The sequence below is a fragment of the Lycorma delicatula genome, chromosome 4, assembly GCF_047948215.1.
Source record: "Lycorma delicatula isolate Av1 chromosome 4, ASM4794821v1, whole genome shotgun sequence".
In the NCBI taxonomy this organism is placed as follows: domain Eukaryota; kingdom Metazoa; phylum Arthropoda; class Insecta; order Hemiptera; family Fulgoridae; genus Lycorma; species Lycorma delicatula.
The window spans coordinates 99,977,654-100,001,978 of NC_134458.1; the positions used below are offsets into that span (position 1 = coordinate 99,977,654).

The 24,325-nt window shown below is 30.4% G+C and overlaps 1 protein-coding gene across 1 annotated transcript in view; it reads right to left on the reverse strand.

Moving 5' to 3' along the window:
- Window positions 1-24,325, reverse strand: part of sdk (sidekick cell adhesion molecule) — a 297,836-nt gene that overhangs the window by 76,296 nt on the left and 197,215 nt on the right. Inside the window, exons 12-15 of the mRNA XM_075363797.1 lie at window positions 18,901-19,095; window positions 11,995-12,173; window positions 6,852-6,978; window positions 3,810-3,941 (exon numbers count right to left, since the gene is read on the reverse strand). Coding sequence (XP_075219912.1) covers window positions 3,810-3,941; window positions 6,852-6,978; window positions 11,995-12,173; window positions 18,901-19,095 — 633 coding nt within the window. The remainder of the gene's footprint in view (window positions 1-3,809; window positions 3,942-6,851; window positions 6,979-11,994; window positions 12,174-18,900; window positions 19,096-24,325) is intronic.

Genomic DNA, 24,325 nt, shown 5'->3' on the forward strand with positions numbered 1-24,325 from the left:
TGATTCAAAAGATGTAAGATTTATTAATTTATGTTTATAATGAAGATAGTAATAATTTTTTCAAAATACCTCTAAAATGCCTAGAAGTCTGGTACTGGGTATTACATAATGGCTTTGGATTCAGTGTTAAGAAAGTTTGAATATATCCACTTAACACGCACGTTCACAACTGGAGTACTATGTTGTAAATTTTTTTATCACTTTAGATTAGAGTTGGTTTTTTCTAATTTTGTTAAGGATTTTTTTTTAATTGTTACGTACTAAAAACAAAAATTATAATTAAGTGAATTAATAAACGTTTTCTTTATTGCAACATAAAAATTCTTGGCTCTTCAAAATTTTAAACGCTTAGTATGCTATATAAACCAAATCTAAATTCAGTTCTAAAAAAGAAAGATTCTATATTCAGATATAACCAAATAACAACAAAAATATTATTAAAAAAAACCAATAAAAAAGTATAGGGAAAACTACATAATTACAAATTCAGGTGATATTGAACACTCTCTCAGTTTGTTACAATTAATTAGCTTTTGTACGAAATATAAAATATTGATCCATGAAATGCATATAAAGATCCAATATGAAATATGTTTTCATGAATAAATAATTTGTAAACAAATGCACATTACATTGCAAGTAGCTGATTTGAGTAGCATCCTAGTGTCAAAAATGAGAAATATAAGTATATATGGCAATCTACAAGTAACTAAATGTGAGCAGAGTTTGTAATGTGTTCTTAATGGAAAATATTGTAGTATGGGCTATTCTCACAGCTAGTTCAAAATGAGTTAAGGAGAAAATGTTTATAATAAAATAATAAACTTAAGAACATAACTACTAGTTAAATGCTTTACAACAATTCTTTACTCAAATTAAAAACCATCTGAATGCAAGAGTTTTAAAATTTGAGTACATGAATTTGGGAGAATTAAAAAGGTATGATAGTGCTGAAGATTCTATTAATTCACAAAGAATTTAGTACAGGATAAAATATAATTAAATACAGTACTTTGTCCATGAAATTTTTTATAATAAACATTCATTTTACAAATGTTTCTGCATATATTTTGATTTTACGGTTGTTCTTGAAGCAAGAATAGTTCATACATATATATATATATATATATATATTTTTTTTTTTTTTTTCGGATAACATGCAAGCTTCATGACAGTTCACTGTCATACAAACAGGTCATAACCATAACTCAAGAATTGTTTTTTCAGTATATATTTTATCACTGCAAACATTTTTATATATATTTAAAAAACATAAATAGTGCAGAGTAAAACAATTGTGAATGCAAAAGGCAAAGGGAACACCAAATTAAATCTCCCTATATGTTAAAAACATAACTCATCTGTAAAATTATTGAATATCTGCATAAGAATACAACTGTAAAATAATGAAAACTGCCCAGCAGAGAATCTGATTGAATGGTTTACTCTCCCAGTTATGTACTTTTACGTACTACACAATTCTAGGGAAGTGTAAATCCCCTAAGAAAGCCTGAGCCTGCACTCAAATTGCTCTAGTATCTAGAGGAAAAGCAATCAATTGGAATGTATATTTAAGCAGGTCAACAGAAATCTGCTTGTCATTAATAAGCTACTAATGTTCTGACTACAGATAATCCGATTTCCCAGAGGACTATGGCACCCAGAATTTGGAAAGGGTTTTGGATCACTTGTTTATTTTTCTGTTACATGGAATGTTTGTGGTAGATCAATCCTGTCTGGATCTATTCAGGGGGTTCTATTTCCAATCTATTAGCTGTAGAAGAAGCATAATCTGAGGCTTAAATGCTGCTGATTGGACAAAGTTGGGGCTCCTAATTTGTATAGATATATACATAAAAAAGTATGAAATGAGAAATGAAATTGGATTGAACAGTACACATTGCTATACATCTTCTGAAAGATAAAATAAAGTGAACTACCAATTATTTACACTAATAGAGTACTTTGTTTATATCAACAAACATGAACCATTGTTGTAAGATGAACCATGTATACATTTGTGAATGAATGTTGTACATTAGTATTTCACAGATTAATGCAAACCATGGAAAACTTCTTCACTATCAGTAGAAGAAGGATAAGTGATGACAATTTTTTAAGTTTTAGGAAGGATTAAAAGACTGACCTGATCGGTATGTCAGCCATTAAGCTTACTGTGCAGCTACAAAGCTAGGTTCATAGGCATCAGATTATACAAAGAAAGCCAAAGAATCCAAAAGAGAGAAAACAGATCAAGAATAAGGAAATGGAAAGGATCGTAAAAAATGAGAATCTACTTGTAAAGAAACCCAGTACCAAAAAAATTCCATTCAGATAACAGATTTAAGGCCCATCAAAATAGCAAGTAACTATTATATTCAAAACCTTTGGGAAATTGAAGCATTTCTGGCTAAAATAGAAACATCACGTTAGTGATAAAAAATGTTATATGCATCAGTTTAAGTAAAATACTATAATAAAATTTGCTTTTCCTTCAAAAATAAAACAGCTAAACAGTAACAAGTATAGAGTTCTTGAAGGAACACCCTAATCTTAAGTACATTTCTTTTTTACTGACATAAAGATAAAAAATTTTTTTCAAATAATCCATATTTTATAATTAAGGTTCTATAGGGTTATTGGATCATATATATTCAGGTATACAGGTTTTTTTAATTTAGTGATACAAGGAATCTTCAAAAGTAATGTCTACTTTTGATTTACAATATTTATTTGTCACTTAATATAAAACATCAATAGAAAAATTTAAATCTGAATACTTTTTTTAACTTTTTATATAATTATGAAAGTTGGGTGAGCATATTTCCCATTGGTAAATAATTTATCAAATGCTTCTGTAGAAGTTCCCATCCGATTATAGTAATAATAATATTTTGAGTGTTCTTTTCACTTCATAACTGTAGGGAAAGCATTCCTCTAAGATGCTCCTAAAACTTTCTGAACAAGTTAAAATCAGAAGATGTGAGTTCTAGGTCATAAGGTAGTTTACTTACTATTCACTGATTTTAAAAAGAAGCTATAGTGTATCATACAATTATGCACTGTCATATTGGAATATGACTTTGTTTGAAGATTGTCTGGGATGTTTATTTTTCAATGTCTAATAAAAACTTTTGAGGATTTTTTTATAATGACCACATAGTTTCTGTGTGAATTATCAACAAAATTAACATCTATTTGAAATGCTTGTTGTTGATAAAGATTGGGATTCTGATATATATCTTATCAAATACAGATGATCAGCCATTACAGAATAATTAATACTAATGATCCATATTCCTGATGTCCATGACATCTGGTTTATTTTTATGTACTAATAGTTTTGAATTTAATTTGTTTTTTTTTTGGCTTATAAAAACAAATTATGGAATGTATCTCTCTTTTTGGATAGAAGCTAACAAGAGTGCAATCTTCATAATTTGTTATCACTTTGTACTGAAAACTCATACCAAGACTGGTACAGTGTTATTTCATTTAGGAGAAATCATATTCCTCCTCAATGTGGCTAAGGATTGAGCAATATTCATGATTGCAGATTTGATATAGATATTTTGTTTTAGCATCTCATGGAGAAAGAAATGAAGAAGTTAGAAAGTATAAAGGAAGAAAAAGATTAGAATAAATAAAGATGATACTTGAGGGTGTAGAACGTAAACTTTGAATAAGAGTTTAATACAAAACAAAAACAAATTCAGATATTTATATATCTGTCAAACGAATGATGGCAACACTAATTATTTATTACCACTTAACACTAATTATTATTTTTAGTAATTACTAAAAATTACCTTTATAAGCTTGTAATTTATATCCCTGATTGATGCCATTAATTTTCTGTGGATGTGGTGGTTTCCACCAAACTTGTATAGCAGTAGAATTTATTGGTTTAACCCTAACATTAGTAGGAGGTGCTTCAGGTACTGTAACAGAAAAAAAAGAATAAAAATTACAATTTTTTTTTAAAAATCTTTCAATGATAGTTTAATCCGAAAATGATGATTTCATCTCATCACTGCATTTTTTACTTTTTAAATTATTAATATATACAAAACAGTTTTATGAATATTTATTCATAACTAGCTGCACTACCATTAAAAATCCAAATGATCAATACTAGCATACTGCCTTATTCAGTATAAATTTTTGTTTCCTTGATAAAAAAATCTCTTACTGAATAAAGTTAATGCATTATTTCATGACAAAGAGGAATCATTAGTTTCAAACTTTAAGTGATATGTCCAAGTTTTTCATATGGCTGTGACATGTATAAAATAGCATACGTACAAGAGGTGATAGATTCTCTCTTTCCGACAGTAGTAATACACACTACATAGCCACTTTCTAGCAAAAAGTGAGTGTTTTGTGTAGGAATGAATATCAAATGTAATTCAATGGGCTGGTCATAGTTTTCCATTATATAACAAAGCATTGCCATAAAGCATTTTTATACTAACAAAAAGTAAAAAAGTTATGTAAATTTGATCTATAGATTAATAAAAACATTACATGAGAAAAATGAATACTGATCCAGAAACTAGCATGACTTTGTCATTGCTGAAATATATATTGGATCTAATTCTTACTAAAAGCTTTATTTATAAATTTAGTGACTAAAAAAAAAAAAAAAAAATTATTAATTTTAAATTAATATTTTTTGCTTAAAAATACCTTAATCATAAAAAAAGGTCTTAAAAGTTACAGTAATTAAATTTATATTGACTAGAAAATTCCTTATTAATTTGTAATCTATTACAAATAAAATAAATAAATAAAATAGAAAATTGAAAACTTCTAGCTTCATGTTATTTATTTTTATTAATCTTTTATTTCATCTTTTAATCGTTTATTTATTGCTAGCAGACCCGGCAATGCTTTGCTATTGCTAGATTGAGTGTATATTAATAAATGAGTATATATTAACAAAATTTTGTTCATTAACAAAATGAACATTACACGGAACTTCACAAAATTTAACCTTTTCCTTTTACCCTTTCTCCTTTTTCCCCTTTCCTTCATTCTCCTTTTCCTATTTTCATTTTTACCACATTCCCTTTTCCCCGTTTCCCTTTCCTCTTTCTCTTGTTTCCTGTTTCCTCTTCCTCTTTCCTCTCTTCCTCTTTTCCATTTCCTTTTCTTCGTTTTCCTCTTTTTCCTTTTTTCTATTTTCCCCTTCTTCCTTTTTACCTTTTTCGATTTCTCCCTATTTCCCTTTTCCAATTTTTCCTTTCTCCCTTTTCCCTGTATGTAAGTCAGTCCAGTAGTTTTTCAGACTATAGTGGACACACATATTGAAAACATTGAAATGGAATCATAAAATACGTAGTATAGTGTGTGCTGCTTTTACGTCCAACAGATAGCGCTGTTTTTTTAAAAAAAGGAAGTTTCTACCTGTCACAACTGTGATATTTATATAATAGTAGGTATATAAAAACATGCACATATTCAAATGCAATGTTGTATCAAAATTTCAAAGCAATCGGTGAAGAACTTTCGGAGATTTAAGATTTTGAACAAACGAACATTTACATTTTTATTTAATAGATTTAAAATAATAGTCATTTTGAATAATACTTATTTAGAAAAATAATCAACAAATATGTCAACAGTTTTAAATTATGTAATATTAAATTAAGTTTTTTATTACATTAAAAAATAAATAAATAAATGAAAAGTAAATCTTACAAGACTTTTGATAATATTTTAAGTTATATCAAGGTGAATGTGTAATAATGTCACATTACCTTGAAGATAAAAAACACATGGTATAAAAAAATTATTACATGGAATAAATGATTGCTGTGTTAACTTAAAGTAGAAAAAACAATATTAATAAATGAACTGTCATAAGTGATATGTAATTTTTTAATCGTTATAGCTCTGAAGATATTAGCTTTATTGAATTGTTTTTATTAGATAAAATTTTAAGCCATTTATTGTGAACAAGATGACACCTTTTTTGTTTAAATTAGTTGATAAACAGGTAAGATAAGGTTGAAATTGTTAAAGTGGATTGCAAAAATTATCACAATTTTGATAATGTTTTGCCTGTTTACTATTACTAATATAAAAAATTATTATTAATTATTTTTAATTCAACTACAGAAAGAAGTGAAAATAGGCATAAAACTGTATCGAATAACAACTGTATCAAATATATCAGTTGTTCATCAGCTAATTTGAACAAATAAGGTACCATTTTATTCACAAAAAATAGCTTAAAATATTATGTAATAAAACACAATTCAGTATAAGTTGAATTAATTAATTTAAATTAATTGAATTAATTTAATTATGATTAAATATTTTAATGGCTGCCATTTTGGAATTTTAAAATTTATTTATTTTGTAAAAGATGTTGGATATACGTATACCAAATTTCATTAAAATATATTGAACATTCTTAAGACATAAATTTTTATTGAAAAAACAAAATGGCGACTGGGGGAAATGAAGCAAGATAAGACATTTGTCCCAATGAACATTTTTGTTTATTTTGATGTCTTGAATCGGTTCCTTAAGTTTGGCAACATGTCTTGGGACAACCTGTATATAACAATAATAGTACATAACAATAAGAAATGCAATGCAATATGGGTTTATTGGCTAATTTATTTATTAATGTTGCTAATTTGTCATTTTAATGACCTCCATGAAGTGATAATCAAATAAATTTTATAATGGAATGTATAGTTCAAAACTAATAATTATAAAATACATCCGCATCATTGAAGTTGTATTAATGACTTCACTGATGGTATAGTCAATTTTTTATTAAAACAAAGTTTTGTTTTTAAAAAATAAACATTAAAACAACATATTGTAGTGTTTACCTCCTTCTTTGGTTTTGATTTTAATTCCATCACTGTACACACCGATGCCTTCTTTATTATAAGCAGCAATCTGGAGAATATAATCTTTCCATGTTATCAATTCCTTTATAAGATAAGTACGTTGAGCCTAGAACAAAAATTTAAAATGAAGATCGTTAATTAAAAAAGTATAAGATATGGGAAGCATGTGAATTAAATATTATTAGGAGAATCATATAGGAATATACAATAGAATTTTTTTATATATATCACTTTTTCCCTTATAACAGTAAACAAAGATAATGTTCAATCCTGTTAAGAACTATCTTCACCAGTTTGGATGAAAGATTTTCTGGCCAGTAAACTGGAAGGATTTGGTGATTCTTGTGAAAAACATATTCTCTGGTGACCGTATTGTGAGCAATTAAAAAAAAAAAAAAAAAAAAAAAAAAAAAACAGAAAAATTATGAAGAGAGAGGCAAGTTCAGAATAAGGTACTAATGAGATAATTGAATTATCACAAAATTGATAATTAAAAATATACTAAAATACACTACCAATAACAAACCTTCAGGACAGTAGACATGAAGATGAATTTTGCATGAATATTATAACATATAAATAGGAGAGAATTCCTCTCATATAATGAAAATGCCTTTTATTTCCATTTTGGGTTTTTGTTCTCAAGTGTTCTAAAATGGTCTGCTGTGTTCACTTCCCTTCCTCCTTTTGCCAACTTGCTGTCATAACTTGCTGATTGGATATGCCTGGAAATATTGATGTGTTGAAAAATATCAAACAGTTTGACTAAACCGTTGTTTCTCAGAAAAAACAAACTGTTGTTTCGCTTCAGAATAAACTGTTTTCGGACCAATAGTATACTACATAACAAACACACTGAATCACCAAACATAGTTGTCAGCTCAACAAACACATTGAATCACCAAAAATAGTTGTCAGCTCATACATCTAACAAATGAAAACAGATAAAGTGAATAAACTGTTTGCCATTTGCTGAGAAGAGGTCATCATTTGCTTAGCAAACTGTTGTATTATCAATATTAACTATGTGTAAGGTAATTACTAAGATTGAACAGTTTCAAAAAACAAATAAATCTTATTCATAAAAATATTGTACTATTAAAGTGCAGAATAAAAGGGGCATAAAACTGTCAGATCTTGTGATAAAATGATATATGGTATTCGCTGGCGTCAACTGAATCATCCTGCAGTCAACGTGTAAAGAAAAATATTAAAATGTAACTGTTGTTTTAATCGCAAAAAATAAGCAGTTTAGCAATGTAATGGAAAAGTGAGTCGTGAACATTAACAGGTTAATAATTCAACCTATTTTTTCTCAACAGTCTATATGAACAGCTGTTTTTTGCAACTAACAGTTCATTCATTTGGCAGAAAGAACAGAAATGCCCATCTCTTCCTGGAACCATCTTTTAGTTCCTTCACTCAAGAAAGGTGAATCAATGTATGTTAAATTCCTTAAGAATCAAGATGTATGTATCCTGAGCTCTCATACTATTGTCAGATGATATCTTTAAAAATAATTTTTTACTCAAATATACAATTTTTTAACATTTATTATTCAGTTTTAACTCCAAAATAATTATAATTATCAGGTGATCAATGATGATTAACCATTTTATAGTTACCAATAATGTAATATTGTAATAGAATGAAAAAAAGGCACTTTAAGCCATTTTCAATGCTTAATGATCTTTACAAAGTTGTGATATATACATTAAAGGAAATGTATTAAATATTTATTATCAGTTATTAACTGAGCCATCAGAATTCCGCCAGTAAGGCATAATTCTCGTAGCTATATATTATAACATAGTTTATGTTATGTTTACATAAATGCTTTTGTTTAAACAAGGAAGAAAATTTTTAAATGTTAGAAAATTTAATGGCTTCTTCATGTCAAATTATTATAACTTAATCCTATTATCAACTGCTGATGAGCAGTTTATTAAATACTATTTTTAATCAAAAAGGAAAATTTAACTTTTGATTAGACAAATAATAATCCTATTTAATAAAAATCTAAATTTGTGTTCACAAAGAGTATGCATATGAGTATTGTGAACTGTTATGAAAATTGTGGTCCACCAAAACTGTTTCTTAAAGAGCTGACATCTCAAGAACAATGTACCTGATTTGGTAATGAAATACCAAAAGAGAATCAATCTTTTTTTTCTAAATTCACTTATGGAAACTAAACAGTTATTATTTACAGAACATGATCTAAATAAATACATTAAAATATTATTTCACAAAAAATAGTGCAAAATATTACACACAATCTGCTTACTAATAATGGAGTTGTATGAAAAGATTTTCAGCTAAAATCATCCTTAAAGTTCAATAAAAACATTGGTAAAAGGATCACACATATTCTTGACTATCAAGCAAACATCAATATGAACAGAATATCTAACAGAAGTCTTGAATTCATATATAAATCTTTAACCTGGTAGAGGATTAAAAATAAGTTTATGTTTATTTAAATTAAACCATGTACTAGTAAGCCATTTACTGATACTGAATTTAATGAAAAAAAAGAAATGGCAATGAAAAAATATATTTTTAGAAAAAACTACTGCTGCCTGGAGATTGATTATGTGAAAAGAAAATACTTGTATTGAAAGATTAATAAAATTATTTATCAAATATCAGTGATATCTTATATTTCCTGAGTTCTATGGCAGAGTGATAGCATCTCAGTCTACATTCAGAAGATCCTGAATTTGAATTTCAGTTAGATTTGGGATATTTCATACACTACAAAATTTCAATTCCATATACTTCAAGGTTATAAGTAAATAATTAAAAAACAAAACAACAACAAATATATCAGAGCATTGTCTGTGTTTTTGTTTTAGGGAAATAATTTTACTCAGTTAATTTAACAATTCTTCATCCTGCATCCTATATTATTATTTGTGAGTGGATCCTGTGATCAAGAAAAGCTATTATAATTCAATTTTCTGCGTTTCTCTGTGGTTCTCATTTTTTTAAGGGTTCTCTTGCTTTCTTCTGCCACTTGGTTCCTGGTCTCTTTGGGGCTTCATTCTCTGACTGTACTTACCATTTCCAAATTTTTTGCCTGTACAATTTTCTGCCTAAAATTCCAGTGAATTTATCTGAGCTTTTTCTAGGTCTTTTTTGACTTGTTGGACCCAGGGGATGGTTTTCAGTTATTCTATGTAGGTTAGAATGTTGTGGGTGACCCTTGTTGTTGGGAATCCTGTGGATGTGTCCTTAAAACTTCTTCTTCTTCTTTGGACATCTGCTGCAAGATTGGATCATTATTTGGCTGTTTTCTGTGATTTCAATCTGTAGCAATCTTCAGTTCTTTCTAGGCCAAGAATCTTTCTCGTAATTCTACATTCTTTTTCAAGATGGTTTCTAGGTCGCCTTTTCTTTGGAGTGTGAGGGTTTCATAGGAGTACAGAGCTCAGGTTTGATTACTGTGTTGTAGTGTCTGATTTTTATATGTACGAACAAGTATTTTTTATTGTAGATGTGGGTTTTCACATAGGCTCTCTTGAGTTTTTGTAAAAAACCTCAAGAGAAAAGATTTTTTGTAGACAGATATTCTGTGCTGTTTTCTCTCCTCCTGTAGGTTCGAGAATCTCGCTTAGGTATTTGAAGTATTAGACTCTTCCGATTAGTCCGTATTTTGTAGTCAGTAATTGGATGTCGAATTTTGAGCAGACAAACTCATTTTTTTGGAAGGAAATTTGTAAGCTGACTTTTCTAACACATTCGATGAGGACTTTTATTTGATTGCCGTGATCTTATTGTCTGTTAGTATGGCTAGGTCATCTGGAAAAGCTAGACGTGAAATTTTATGCCATCTTTAGGTTGACCAACTTGTATTGGTTTCCAGTAGTTTTAGTTTTGATTTTTCAATCCTTTTTCACATTCTAGGATGACTTTTATATATATATATATATATATATATACTTATACATATACAATTTATATTGTATTTTTGAAAGTTTGTTTCATTTTTTTTTCTGTGTGCCATGAATATAATAATGGATGCAACTCTGATAGTGTCCAAAAATTGCTTTTCTTTCTGAGCATACCAGTATGACACACTAAATGATGTTGGACTAGGAAGAGTAAATGCTACATCAAAACATTTTAATGAAACTGGTTCCTTTTCACCTCAAAGTAGAGGAAAATATGGCCGTAAAAAACTACTCAAACACAAGATCAATAAATAGAGAGAAAAAGTAAAGTTGATTGAGAATTATCTGTTGTGGGCTTAACTCGAGAATTAGCAGCCAGTTGAACAGATTTAGACTAACAACTGTTAGATGCTGACTTCTCGCAGTTGGACGGAAAGCTCATTGGTTAGCTAAAAAGGTTCTTCTGAGCCAAAGCACATGCTAACTGGACCAAAGAAGGCTGGAAAAATGTTTTCCAATGAGTCAAATTTTTATGTATAGAGGCAAAGGGTTCTGTACATTAAAAAAGCATCAAATGAAAATACATCTCTGGTTCATATTCAACAATGTGTTAAACATCCCCGGGAATAAATGTTGGGGTTGTTTCACATTTGAAGGCTCTTGTTCATTACTTTCAGTAGAAGATATGTTGAAAAGTGATTGATATATAAAGATTTTAAAGGAAAGGGTTGTGATGCAACTTCAAAACAAATTCCACAAGGCAATGGAGTGTTCCAACAAGATTTGGTGCGACGTCATACTGCCAAAAATGTGGTAAAATGTTTTTAATAATGAAACATTAAAGTGCTCTCATAGCCAGGCAACTTGCCAGACTTAGACACAACTGAAAATATTTGGGCAACAGTTAAAAAGACTCTCAAAATGAATTGTACTGCAAAGATTGACCTCATTAAAGCAATAACATCGATATGGTTTCATGGTGAAGAAATGAAAAAGATGTGTAATACATTTGTTGAATTGATGCCAAATTATATATATATATAATATATATAAACTATACAAATAGAATAGTTTTAGTAAATTTAGTGCCACCAAAACTTGTTTGCTTTACTATTCAAGCTGTTTGAATAGATAATTATATTTGTATATTAATTGTAAAGACTATATTTAGTGCCTCCTCTAATTACAGAAATAAAAATAATTATCGTTGTTATTGTAATAATTACCTCATTAGTGATTTTATGTGTTGTCCATGGACTTTCATTGTAACCATACAATCTATACCTAATAACATATCCTAATATTTGACCATTACGATGTTCTTCCAAGGGTGGCTGCCACTGTGTTATTATTTCTGATGATGATCTAGCAGAACCAGCAAAACCCAGTGGTGGCCCCGAAGGTGCTAAAAAAAATCTCACATTACTTACAAATATATTTATACAACTCAATTAAAGAAGATTTATTGTTATGAAATAAAATATTGACCCTCTCGGTTCATTAGTTTCTGACACTATTTCATACTGAATGTTTATTGGCAAAAAATAAAAATTTTATCATTTATTTTAATTTCAGTAATTATTTTTTCTAAAAATTATAATATAAATATATATCTTTATGAACACTTTCCTGTATTTATTTTTCCAAAATAATGAATAGTTTTTGTAAAAATTAAAAAAAAAATTATCTTCAATATTTTTTTCTGCTCCCTGGGGCGGCTCTGCAATCAAGTAATACTTGACCCAGGGGAGTGTCCTTGTGACTGTAATTGGCCCTCCCCACCTACCGACTGTATGTCCGGCATGGTGGGTCAGCCCACCAGTTCCAGATCTTTTATATCTCTTCATGCCTGCCTCAAACCGTTGGAGCAGGGGGATCCAGGCCTAGCTATGCTGTTCCCGAGCCCCCACCCCATGACTGGGACATAGTCTTTCTTTTTTTTTGTGTCCCAGGGAATTGGGAATTTCTGTGTGCCTCCTCCTGCCGACCATCCATGCAAGTACAGACGAATGGCGGCTTAGCAGGGGGCTGTCCCTGCGTCTTTTGAGTCCATAGTGTCCCCCATTCTAGGAACTCTTCTTCTTTCTTTTTAGGATTGTATAGCTAGACTCTCAATCTTCTTCCAATTCTCCATGTTAATCAGCATGAACTTCTCAGTGTTCTCTGGGGATAAGGCACTTACACGCAATCTCTCTTTCTCTTCCTTCTATCATGGGCAATTGCAGAAGGTGTGTTGCAGGGCATCTATCTCTCTGCAATAAACACAATTGGGGAACTACCTTCTGCCAAAATGAAACAGGAATTTCCCGAATCCCATATGAGCAGAGAGAAGCTGGGAGACATAATAATTTACATCCCCATGACCCCTCCCCAGCCGCGGCTTTAATCTTGGTATAAGTTTACGAGTCCATGCCCCCCTTCAGTGTTCTCTCCCATGCCTTTTGCCATTATTCCTTGTAATTTTTTTTATCTTTGAAGGGCCTGGAGATAAATTGGGGGACCCCTGCCAATACACCCACTGTCTCAGTGAATACTGTTCTATATGTCGGTTATCCTCAATGCTGCTCAACATTGCAGTGCTGCAAATCTTCTTTAATTTTTCTGTCTATTTAATGCCACAAACCATGCTGGAATGGTATACAAAATTATTTTTGTTGCTACAGACATCAGAAGCTTTCATTTATTACCTGCACGGGGTTCCCAACTCTCTCCCATTGGTCTTTTCAGGGAGTTAATAGTTAATTCTGCTTTATTAGACATTTCTAGCAAATGTTTATTGCACAGTCCTGATTGTTCAAACCATACATCTAAGTATTTGACAAGGGGTATCATACTAATCCGTGTGTTATCAACCATGACGTTTATTTGCCGAATTTTGCGGTGACCAACTGTTGCAACCGCTTGTGTTTTTTGTGGTGCAATCTCTAGACCTCTAGTTCGCAACCAGTTACACACTCTCTTTATTGTAACATTTGCTGCCCTCCACATATGCCTTCGTTTTACTGGCTACTAACATTGCTAAATTGTTGGCATAAGCAATCAATGAGACATCTTCCCAGAAACACAACCTCAACACCCCGTCAAAAGTTATATTCAATAGAAGGGGGCTAGACCCCTGTGAGACATTGCTCTGCATGTAAAATCTAACTTCTCCTTCTTTCGTAGCAGCTAACAGTTCTCTTTCGTATAAGAAATCACATATAGTAGCTTACAAATAGAAGCTAATGCCCCTTCTCCCTAATTCATCTGTTACCACCACCCATGGTATGCTTCCAAATGAAATGCTTACATCCAGGAGGACCAGCAAGGAGATCTTCCTGGTCTTCCAGGTGCCATCTCTACATGTGTCGATCCAGCCAGTTACTTTGCATAGTGCATCGACGGTGAATCTCCCTTTATAAAGCCAAATTATGACAGTGAGAGAACCCCCACCATCACATTTAGTTCTTCGCGTATCGTATCGGCTAATAATCTTTCATACAGCTTGCCTAATATAGGCAGTAAACAGGTCGAGTGGTAAGTTGGTTCCTGTCCATCTGGCATTGGTTAGGGGATGAGTAAAAGCCTTCCTTCCATATTGCCGGGAATCTGCACTCTTCCACAGCCTTATTTAGGGCTTCCAAAATAATCCAGGGGTGTGTCTCTCCCAGGCCTTTTAAGACCACATCCGGAACCCCATCTGGACCAGGGCACTTCTTATTGCTAATTCTGGCTGAAGACTAACGCATTTCGTTGATACCAAATATTCTATCATTACTAGTTATCTGCAATCTTCCCATTACCTTGATCTGGAATAGGTTCTGTATTGCACACAGTGTCTTCCTTTAGATAATAGACGGAGTACCGAATTTCTTTATTCTTGACCTGCCTCTGCACCTTTTCCTGTTCACCTTCAAGTGTAATGCCATCTTAACCATGGAGTCCCTGCTCATGATAAATATCCCACCCATCTTATTTCCAATTTATTTGTCAGCTCCACAATTAAGGGTCTATTATACAACTCAGGTAGTTCTGAGTTTCTCCTCCTTTTCCACTCCTGGGTATTTATATCCTTTAATGGACCATATATGCTTCTCAATATTTTATTTTCAAACACCCGCAACTTTGCCTATTGTGTTTTCATCAGTGCCCAGGTTTTATATAGCAGCCATATAATACAATTGAAAGTATGACAGTATTGTATACACATATTTTAGATTCACTTTTAATCAGCTTAGATCTGAAGATCTTTTTCATTGCATAATAGCATCTATCTATTTCTTTCATTATTCTTTCCTTGACTTCTTGTTCATTGTTATTCGTCTCTATAATTGTGACTCCCAAATATTTTGCTTCTCTGACTTCCCTATAACCCAAATTGACCCTTTGCATATCCCTCTCATCTTTTCTGCTCTCTCTTCACACTGTCATATATACTTTCCTTTCCTTATTTAATTACAAGCTACCCTTGTTTACAGATGTTCCAATGTGTTTATCATCTCTCTTAGTCTGGATTATATGCAATCAAAATGATACTGTCTCATGTGCAAGTGCCTGCATTCCTATAATTTCTCCAGCTGCACCTCCCTCTAGTAAATCCCTCATTCCTCTCTCTCTCTCTAGCACCAGGGAAAACAGTGATGCTGACAATCCATCTTCCTATTTTACTCCTGTTTTAGTTCTTATGTACAAAAATTAAACCAATGTAATCTAATTAATCTAATTAATTTTTTTATGCTTAAAAAACATCAATTTTGCACAATTAGAATTTAAATTAATAAAACTACTGCAATAAACAGCCAAAGTATTCAGACAATTTACAAATATTTCATAAGTTATCAAATGGTGGCAGCACATGTCAAACTCAAATTCTTTTTCTAAAACCTAGTCAAATAAACAATGAAAGGAGAAACAAATGGCAGCGGCTGTGGACTAAAGTTAAATTAATTACTAAAGGAAGATTACACCATTTCAACTAAAATTAGATAAATTATGAAATTATTAATATTTTGTAAATTAAAGTTAAAATCAATTGAAAAAAAAGAATGGAAAAATATTTTCGCTGTTAAACTTGTAGATTAGAATGTACAAAGCACAGTTCTAAAGGGCCGATGAGTTACAAATAGCGATTGGCAACACTGATTGGTTCATTCATGGGCAGTAGCTTTAAGTGGTCTGTAGGCACGTAACCACCATGTTGCTGTCAATTCATTGTTGTTTGCCCATGCAAGACAGTGTGTTAAAATGAGTGCAGTAATAACAAATCCTACCAATTGTGAAGAGGACATAATGCTGCTGAAATTCACCATCAATTATGTGAAACATGTAGGTTCAGCACAATGAGTGATGGATAAGTGAGGCAGTGGTGTTGTGATTTTAAGGAAGGTCGTTCAAATGTTAATGACCAACAGAGAAGTGGCAGGCCTAGTAACTGAACTGATGATCTCATTGAACATGTGAATGCAAAAGTGAAAGAAATTCATTCCTTTATAATTAGTAATCTTTCTCTAGAATTTCTTTAAATTTCAAAGACAACAATGTGTTGAACTATGACTGATAGTGTATGCTAATGTACACTGTATACAAGATGGGTGCTGAGAATGTTGACAAGTCATAAAGATCACAGAATGACATCTGTATGTACTTTTCTTGACTGCTTTAACCACTGTGGTTAAAGCAATATGTTTTTCCCACACTGTCACTGGTGATGAAATGTGGATTTCGTATGTCAATGCTGAGATCAAAGAACAATTCATGCAGTGGAGTCATTCTGGTTCACCTAAACTGAAGAAATTCAAACAAGCCCAGTGTCAAAGGAAAATCATGGCAACTGTATTCTGGGATCAAAAGGGTGTGTTTTTACTGATTTCGTGGAACCTGGAACATTCATCAGATCACAAGTCTATTATGAAACTTTATAAACTGCATTGTGCCATTTAAAACCAACAGCAAGGAATGCTGAGATCAGGGATTGTTCTTCTTCACAATAACGCAGGTCCATATACTGCTGCAAGCACAACAGAAACAATTCAAAATTAAGATGGGAAATTTTTTATCATCTTTACAGTCCTCATCATGTGCCCAGGGACTACCAACTCTTCCTACACTCAAAATATTATAATATAAATGTTTATTAAATTAATTTTATAACAATTTGTATATACATTTAATTTGTGTGTCTTATTTTGACTTTCCATTATGTAAGAATTTGTATTAATTTTAAAAATAAGTAATTATTTACTGTGTACTTAACTTTTATTGTGACATGCAGAATAAAATACGTCTGATTAAAAAAACTAATCATAAATGAGAAAGACCTTGCCAACTCTTCAACTCAAAAGTAAGTGGCTGCAATTAGATGCTAAAACCTTATAAAAAATAAGGTAATATACTATAAAAGCTAACTAATTATTCAATTTTTTTATACTCTTTGTTTTTATAAAAATACAATTTATGTTTTAATTGGTGTTTTTGAAAATAATACAATGCCAATATTTTTCTAGAATAATTATTAAGTTTAAAAAAAATGAACTAAGGAATTGAAAAAATAAGTAAAATTTCATTTTTACTAAAGAAAAAAAAAAGGAGTGTGATATGCATAATGAAAGACTGGCAGACGAATGGTGACTGACTAAAAGTCACTAGTCCATGTAGATTCATATACATGTGATGCAATGATAGTTTTGTCAGCTTAAATTTGGCATCAGCCAGAGGAACAAAAAAGTCACTCTTTTCTCACGCCACTTAAAATGTGCAAACTTGCAATACAAACTATGAACTTGATACTGGTAACTAAACATTCATGTCACAAATTGTATTCAGTTCATGAAAGGGGTTAGATGAACTTCTTAAAAAGCAAAACATACTGTTTGGCTATTTAATTAATTAATTTTGTTAAGAACCTTTTTTAATTTGGAAAATGTGGGCATTATGGAAGTCAGAAAGTATAAGAACACCAGCTGCTTCTTTTTATGTATTATTATAAGATAATGTCAAAACAATGAGCTGATAAAGTTTGAAATAAGCAGGAGTCTTAAGATAACTTGAGAAAGATTTTAGATAAAAGCTGTAAAAAAAGAATAAGTTTGGTGAGCTATGTCTAAAGCTGGAAACAAAGAAAAAAAAGGTCTAGGATCTAGGCATTTCATTGTAGTTTTTTCAGTATTAAAGGGTAAAAAGGGCCACACGTATAACTCTACAAAACAGCATTCAAATTTAAGGAATAAGAAACTTGGCTTAACCCTATATTTAGCTCTTTGTATAACATCTGGATAGTAAACTTCAAAATTTGTTTAACTTTAAATTTTTATGGAATTTAAACAGGGTCCTACAGGCAGAGTTGCCACAATACTGGAGCCAATAAAAAGCAGCTGTCCTGCTGGTTACAAGATATCAAATATATAGCTGTGACAGCAGTTGTCACAGTTATTGTGGAACCTCTATATAATGAAAACATGAAGGATAAGGAGGGAGGATAAAGAAGGAAAGTTGTATAAACTGCCTCTAATCAGGGTATTATATTATCTTGTCCAGAGCCAGCTACTTAATGATTACAGTTAAACAAAAATAAAATTTTAACTTTTTTTAATGTTGAAATAAATGGGATATTAAACTGCATTTACTTTCAAGCTCAATAATTTGAGAAGAGTTACAAGACTATCATTTTGTAACATTTTGAATGACTCAGGGAATACTGTATTGGAAATCTATGAAGTAAAGCAGAATACCAACAACTAAAGCCAAATTCCATGAACTTACCTGTATCACAAGATAAGAATGCATGCTGTTAAACTTTTAGTGAATACCTTAACAGTCAATAACATACAAAAAAATTACGATATATTATAAACTTTACTATAATGCTGTTGAATTGCACCATTGCAATATGTACTAAAATTGTACTTACTTTAATGATCTTTACAGGCTGAAAGATATTTTTTTGTAAATTCACAAACAGTTAACCAAATCTAAATTAGTTCAAGATTTTGTTAAATTAATTCTTTTTAACGATTCTTGGATGTCAAATTGATAAGATTTCACTATATATTTAATTTTATTAAATATTTGGAAAATATTGGAACTATTTAATACTGGAATTTATTAAATATTTTTGTTTATATGTGTAAGTGTATATGTTTATAATTTTAACTTACGTTCTTGTGGAAGTTCAATAACATTGCTAGGATCAGATGGAGAACCTTCACCAACACTGTTAACAGCACTGACTCTGAATTGATATGATGAAGCTGCCTTCAGACTCCTCAGAACAACAGATCTAGCATCAGCTGAAACATTGCTAAGTTCTGTTATCCAATTCAATAATGGATCTGGTATTGGACCTGTAACAACTGCAAACACACAAAAAAAAATATAAGTGGCAATAATTAAATGAAACTTGATGATTATTCCTTTAAGTTTTAACATCCAGATATCAGGACGTTCATAGTTTTGTCGAGAAATACCAACATTGTCAGACGTACGTTGTACTGTCGACCTGTTGTACTGTCTGACATCCTCTTATCTTGACATCTCAAAAGTTTTTTTTTGTAATTTTTGTTAATTCAATGAAATTTTATGTGTACAGTGTTAAATTAATTGCAAGGAATTGTAAATTCAGAATATATAGAGATTTACACAATTTATATACATTAAGAAGGCTTTAGAGGTCAACAGTTTAGTTAGTTGATTTAGATGGCTTTGACAGCTGTGTAGTTGTTTTGTCAGTCAGCTACATGCATTATTGTTTTCAGTGTCGTTTATTTTGCATGCTTTGTGAATTGAGTGTAGACTTGATTTGTTTACTGAATTTAATTATTGAAAATGAATAGATCACGGTCACTGGTAAGTGAAATGACTTTGTGTGATTTGTTGGACAATTAAAATCTAAGTGATAGACTGTTGTCCGATGAAAGGGAAAATAGTTCTGTTGTAGTCGATACTGACAGTGATCCTGATTATGATCCGGTTTTTTGAAAATCAACCATCAACTTCAGATAATCTAAATCTAACTTTTAGTGACAGTAACAGAAAAAGGCCAACGTTATTTAGTTCCTAGAATGATAGTAGTGATGATGAAAACATAACCCCAACAGCTGAAACTCCCAAAAATAATTTTAGCAGTACCAATGTAGGCCATTAAGATTCGGTGAAAATTGATAATATTCAGTAGAATGAGCTAAATTATGAAAATAATCCTGGGATGGAACATAATTTTAGTTACCATGAATCACTGGAAGTCAAAAATTGTCTTTGATTTCAGACTTTACTAAATATACAAGCAAGTATGCTACAATATTTGTGGAGACAAATGATAGATTATCAGTAAACAATCTATTGAGAAACTGGAAGAAAATTACTGCAAACAAAATGTTTGCATTTATTTCAGTGCTACTAAACATGGGTATCAATTGAAAATCTAGACGGTCCCATAACTGGAATACAATGTCTACTCAGAGCATGCTGTGGTTCAAACAAATGTTTAGCCAAAGTTGTTTTCAGTCCATTTTAACATTTTTCCACGATACAGACACTAAAGATATGGTGAATCAGAATATGATCCTTGTGCAAGATTTCAGCTATTAGGTGATCTCTTCAATGGAACATCTAAATATTACTTTACTCCCAATAAATTTATTTCAATCGATGAGAGCATGATTGCAATAAAAAACCACACTTAACTGCTTCAATATTTACCAAAAAAACACAACAATAGGGAGCTAAGTTATGGTCAAGTTGCAACTCTGTTATTTATTATTGCCTAAGTTTTTTGTGTATAAAGGAACTTCTAAGGGAGAAGAAAAAAACATTATAAAAACTAATGGTTTAGGGTTTTATGTTGTAACAAAATTATTAGATATGTGTGGATTGTTCAGGAAAGGTTCTCATTTATTTATTAAAGGTTTAATTATTTATTAATAATTTTTTCCATTCTATTTGTTTGGCTAAATATTTGTATGAAAATGGTACTTTTGTGATCAGAACTCTTAATAGAAACAGAAAAGCAATCCCAAAATGCATGTTAGGAAAACTTAATATTGGTCGATAAAAATATCTGAAGAGTAATGAATTACTGATAGTTGGATTTAAAGAAAAAAAATCTCAGAAACATCAAGTGTTACTTTTGTTCTGATGGTAAGGCTTTTGGTTCTGATGGCAGTGAGAAAAGAACAAAAACATTCAGAACTTGTATAAAAATAACAAACAAACCGACTATGATAAGAAATTACAATGACTATATGGGGGGATTGATGTATGTGATCAAATGTTGGATCAATATTTAGAAGAAAGGCGTTCCACAAAGGCTTGGAAAAAAATCATTATTAATATCATTGGTAGAATGATGCTGAATCATTACATTTTGTTTAAAGAAAACACAGACAAACTCCTCAAAAGATTAGATTTTATTATTTCAATTATTGAAGGATTGTTTCATGATTGGCTGATACATAGAAGTGAACAAAATTCTCCAACTTGTACTGGCAGGGCTGTTGCAATACCTAATATGTTAATAGATGGAGAAGCTGGAAGAAATGTAAAAATTTTTTTGGAAAAAATACTGTTGGAGAGAGAAAAGAACTGTTCTGTTTGTAGTGCAGCTAGCACCAAAGCTGGAGGAAAAATAAAAAATCAACTTTTCAATGTATAAAATGTAATAAAGGTGTGCACCCATTATCTTTGCCACATCATACTTGCTAAAGTTTTGTGTAGGTTTATAAGTGAAATAATTTAGGCTAAGGATTATTTTAATTTTCTGTTATCTTATAACTTTGAAATATGTATTTCCCCTGTAACATTATACAAGTAAATGCAGCCTATAACGCTAATACAGATAAAACACATTCAAAGAACTAAAAACTCAAAAACCTGTTTTTTTTTATGTAACATGATTTTTATTTTTCAACAGATTTCTTTCAAATTTTTTGATTATATACAGTTTTATTTATAACTTCTAGTGAAATAAAATACTTTGTGCCTAGAAGTTTTTTAAGTGCATTTCATCAAGTCAAAGACAGAAATATTTTTGAAAACATATTAATTAAGTAATCTTTTATATTTTTTATTTACTTTTTTTGTTAATAAATTGCTTATTGTAACAGAATATTTATTTATAAACAATTTTTTAAAAAATCAAGTTTCACCAGAAAAACAATTTTTACGAGAAAAAATGTAAAATAGAGACAAACAGCCAAAAATGGGTCTGGTATTTCTCAGTAGTCAAATCAGAAAAATCACGCTTGTATTTTTGGGGTTTTTTTGCTCTGGTAAAAAAAAAAATTAAAAGATATCTTCCTCAGAACTAAAATGTTCTGATTTTTTCAGTGGTATTGTAGATGGCATTCTTAATTATGACAGACTTAAACAGATGTTTTACTTTTTGTTATAAAAAATCATCACTAATATTTAAAACAACATAAAGTTCTTAATTTTTTATTTAATTCATTATTATATAAATTTTTGAGTAAGGTGGGAATTGTTTGTTATAAAATATGTAATATTGTAATTATCTAATAAATTAAATATTTATTGTAAAGATAAAAAAAAAATATTGTTTTTTAAAGCATTGTTTAAATGATGCTACCTGAGTAGCTAATTTTCTGTTCTTTTTCTTTTATTATTAAATTTTCCATCAGCCTGTGAAAAAGAAAAATGCAAAATGTACCCAGTGTTAATATACACATATTAACATATAGCAAATAAAAAGCAATTTTCTCTACTTTTACATGAAATAATATTCTTTTAGATCATTTAATGCAGCTAGATTGTTTTATGTTATAAAACTTCTGATTACAGTTTTGATACTTTAACGTATAAATTCCCTACGACTATTGAAGCCAAAAGTATTCTTTTCTTAATATACTACCATTGAAAAATGTTACAAGTGACCAAAGTAAGAGACAAACATCTGGTTTCTTGTTCAATATATTTTTTCATTATTTATTTTCATAGTAAATTACTTATGAATAATAACACTTTACTACCTCATTCACCGTTTGGAGGAGGCTTTTTATAGTTCCTCTAAATTTTTTTTTATTTTGCCACCTAGTAAAATCTACATGAATGAAAAAGAAAATCTGCTCCTCAAAACATAAAAAGACCAACTGAGTGGGGGAGGAAATATTAAGAAAGAAATATATAAATGACTGATTTACTCCATTACTGTGTATGCTTAATATCCTACATGTAGGAATGAACAGAATTTCACAATCTCCTATTAAGGCAAATCTCTAAAGGCAATCTCCTATCCTAATGCAAACTCATAATATGAGCACATTCTTTGCAATGTTGGTTCCTTTTACTAAGTCTTGCTCAGTTTGTTCTTCCTCACCTAATGTTTGGCAACACTGTATATAAGGTCATTGTCGGACTTCAGTAACAGACTACAGTCAGTTAATCTTATGTGTGTGTAGGTTTTTAAAATTTACTTCCTAAAATGTTGTACTTTACAACAGGGGTGGCCAACTTTTCTGTATATAAGATCGACTTTTTATCTTAAAAGTGTGTCGCGATCGACTTGTTGTCATAGGCGTAGTCTAAGGGGGAAGAAGGGGTGTGAAATGCATACTATGTTTATACACTGTGTTTCAGTATAAGGTGCATTCCAGCAAGGTATGGGTAGATAAGTAAAATATATTATTTTTTAAATCACTTATTAAGATTTCAAGATATAGGCTCATGAAGAAAATAAATTTCCGGACCCAACTTTTGATAGCAGCATTCCGTACATGCGGTACCTAAAAAATTTGATTTTCCAACACTTTTTCAAGATAGATTTTTACTAACTTAAATTGCAATTTAATTTTTTTATCAACTGCAATGTATAAGTTGTACTATTTGTTTGTAAATATGAAAAAGTTGTTATAAAAATGCACAGTATGGCTGATAATTTGATCTCAATATTTCACTTTCGTGTTTTTTTGGGCCAGAAAAATTTATAATGAAAGAATAATATGACTTACTTTTTGCTAATCTATCAATAGCTCGCTGAGTACACCTCATACTGAAATACAAATATACGGCTTATCTATCTATGTAAAAAATAACAATAATTGTTTAAAGAGCCAAAAAACTCACGTCCAGGGGAATTAAAAGAACATGGATAATTATTAATAATATTTATTAATTCAAAGTAGCTATAGATAGAGACAGATTTAGAATTTAATTTGTTGCCTTAACATTAATGGGAAGACTGAATTGCTTGTCTCTAACCAAGGAATCATAATTAGGTGTATATCCTGACAAAGATAATAATAATGAGTCTTCAGTATGGAATCAGTCAGGACAGAAAATTGTTTTCTTCGTTAGCTTCAAGTATGAAAATGCTGATTCGCATAGGTATGTAGATCCGAAACAAGAATAGATATATTCACTACATTTGGTGATACTGGGATATTTTTCTTGGTTGAAATATTTCCAAAAATCTTCTTCAAATTTTCTGGCTTGTAAGATTAAGTCAGTTTGTAAAATTATAATTTAATTTTCTAATGCCCTTTGATCCATATGAAATATGTCTGAAATTTTTTTGCTAATGTGTTTCACACTTAAATCTTTTTTAAAAGGAAAAAATATAAATTCTAAAAT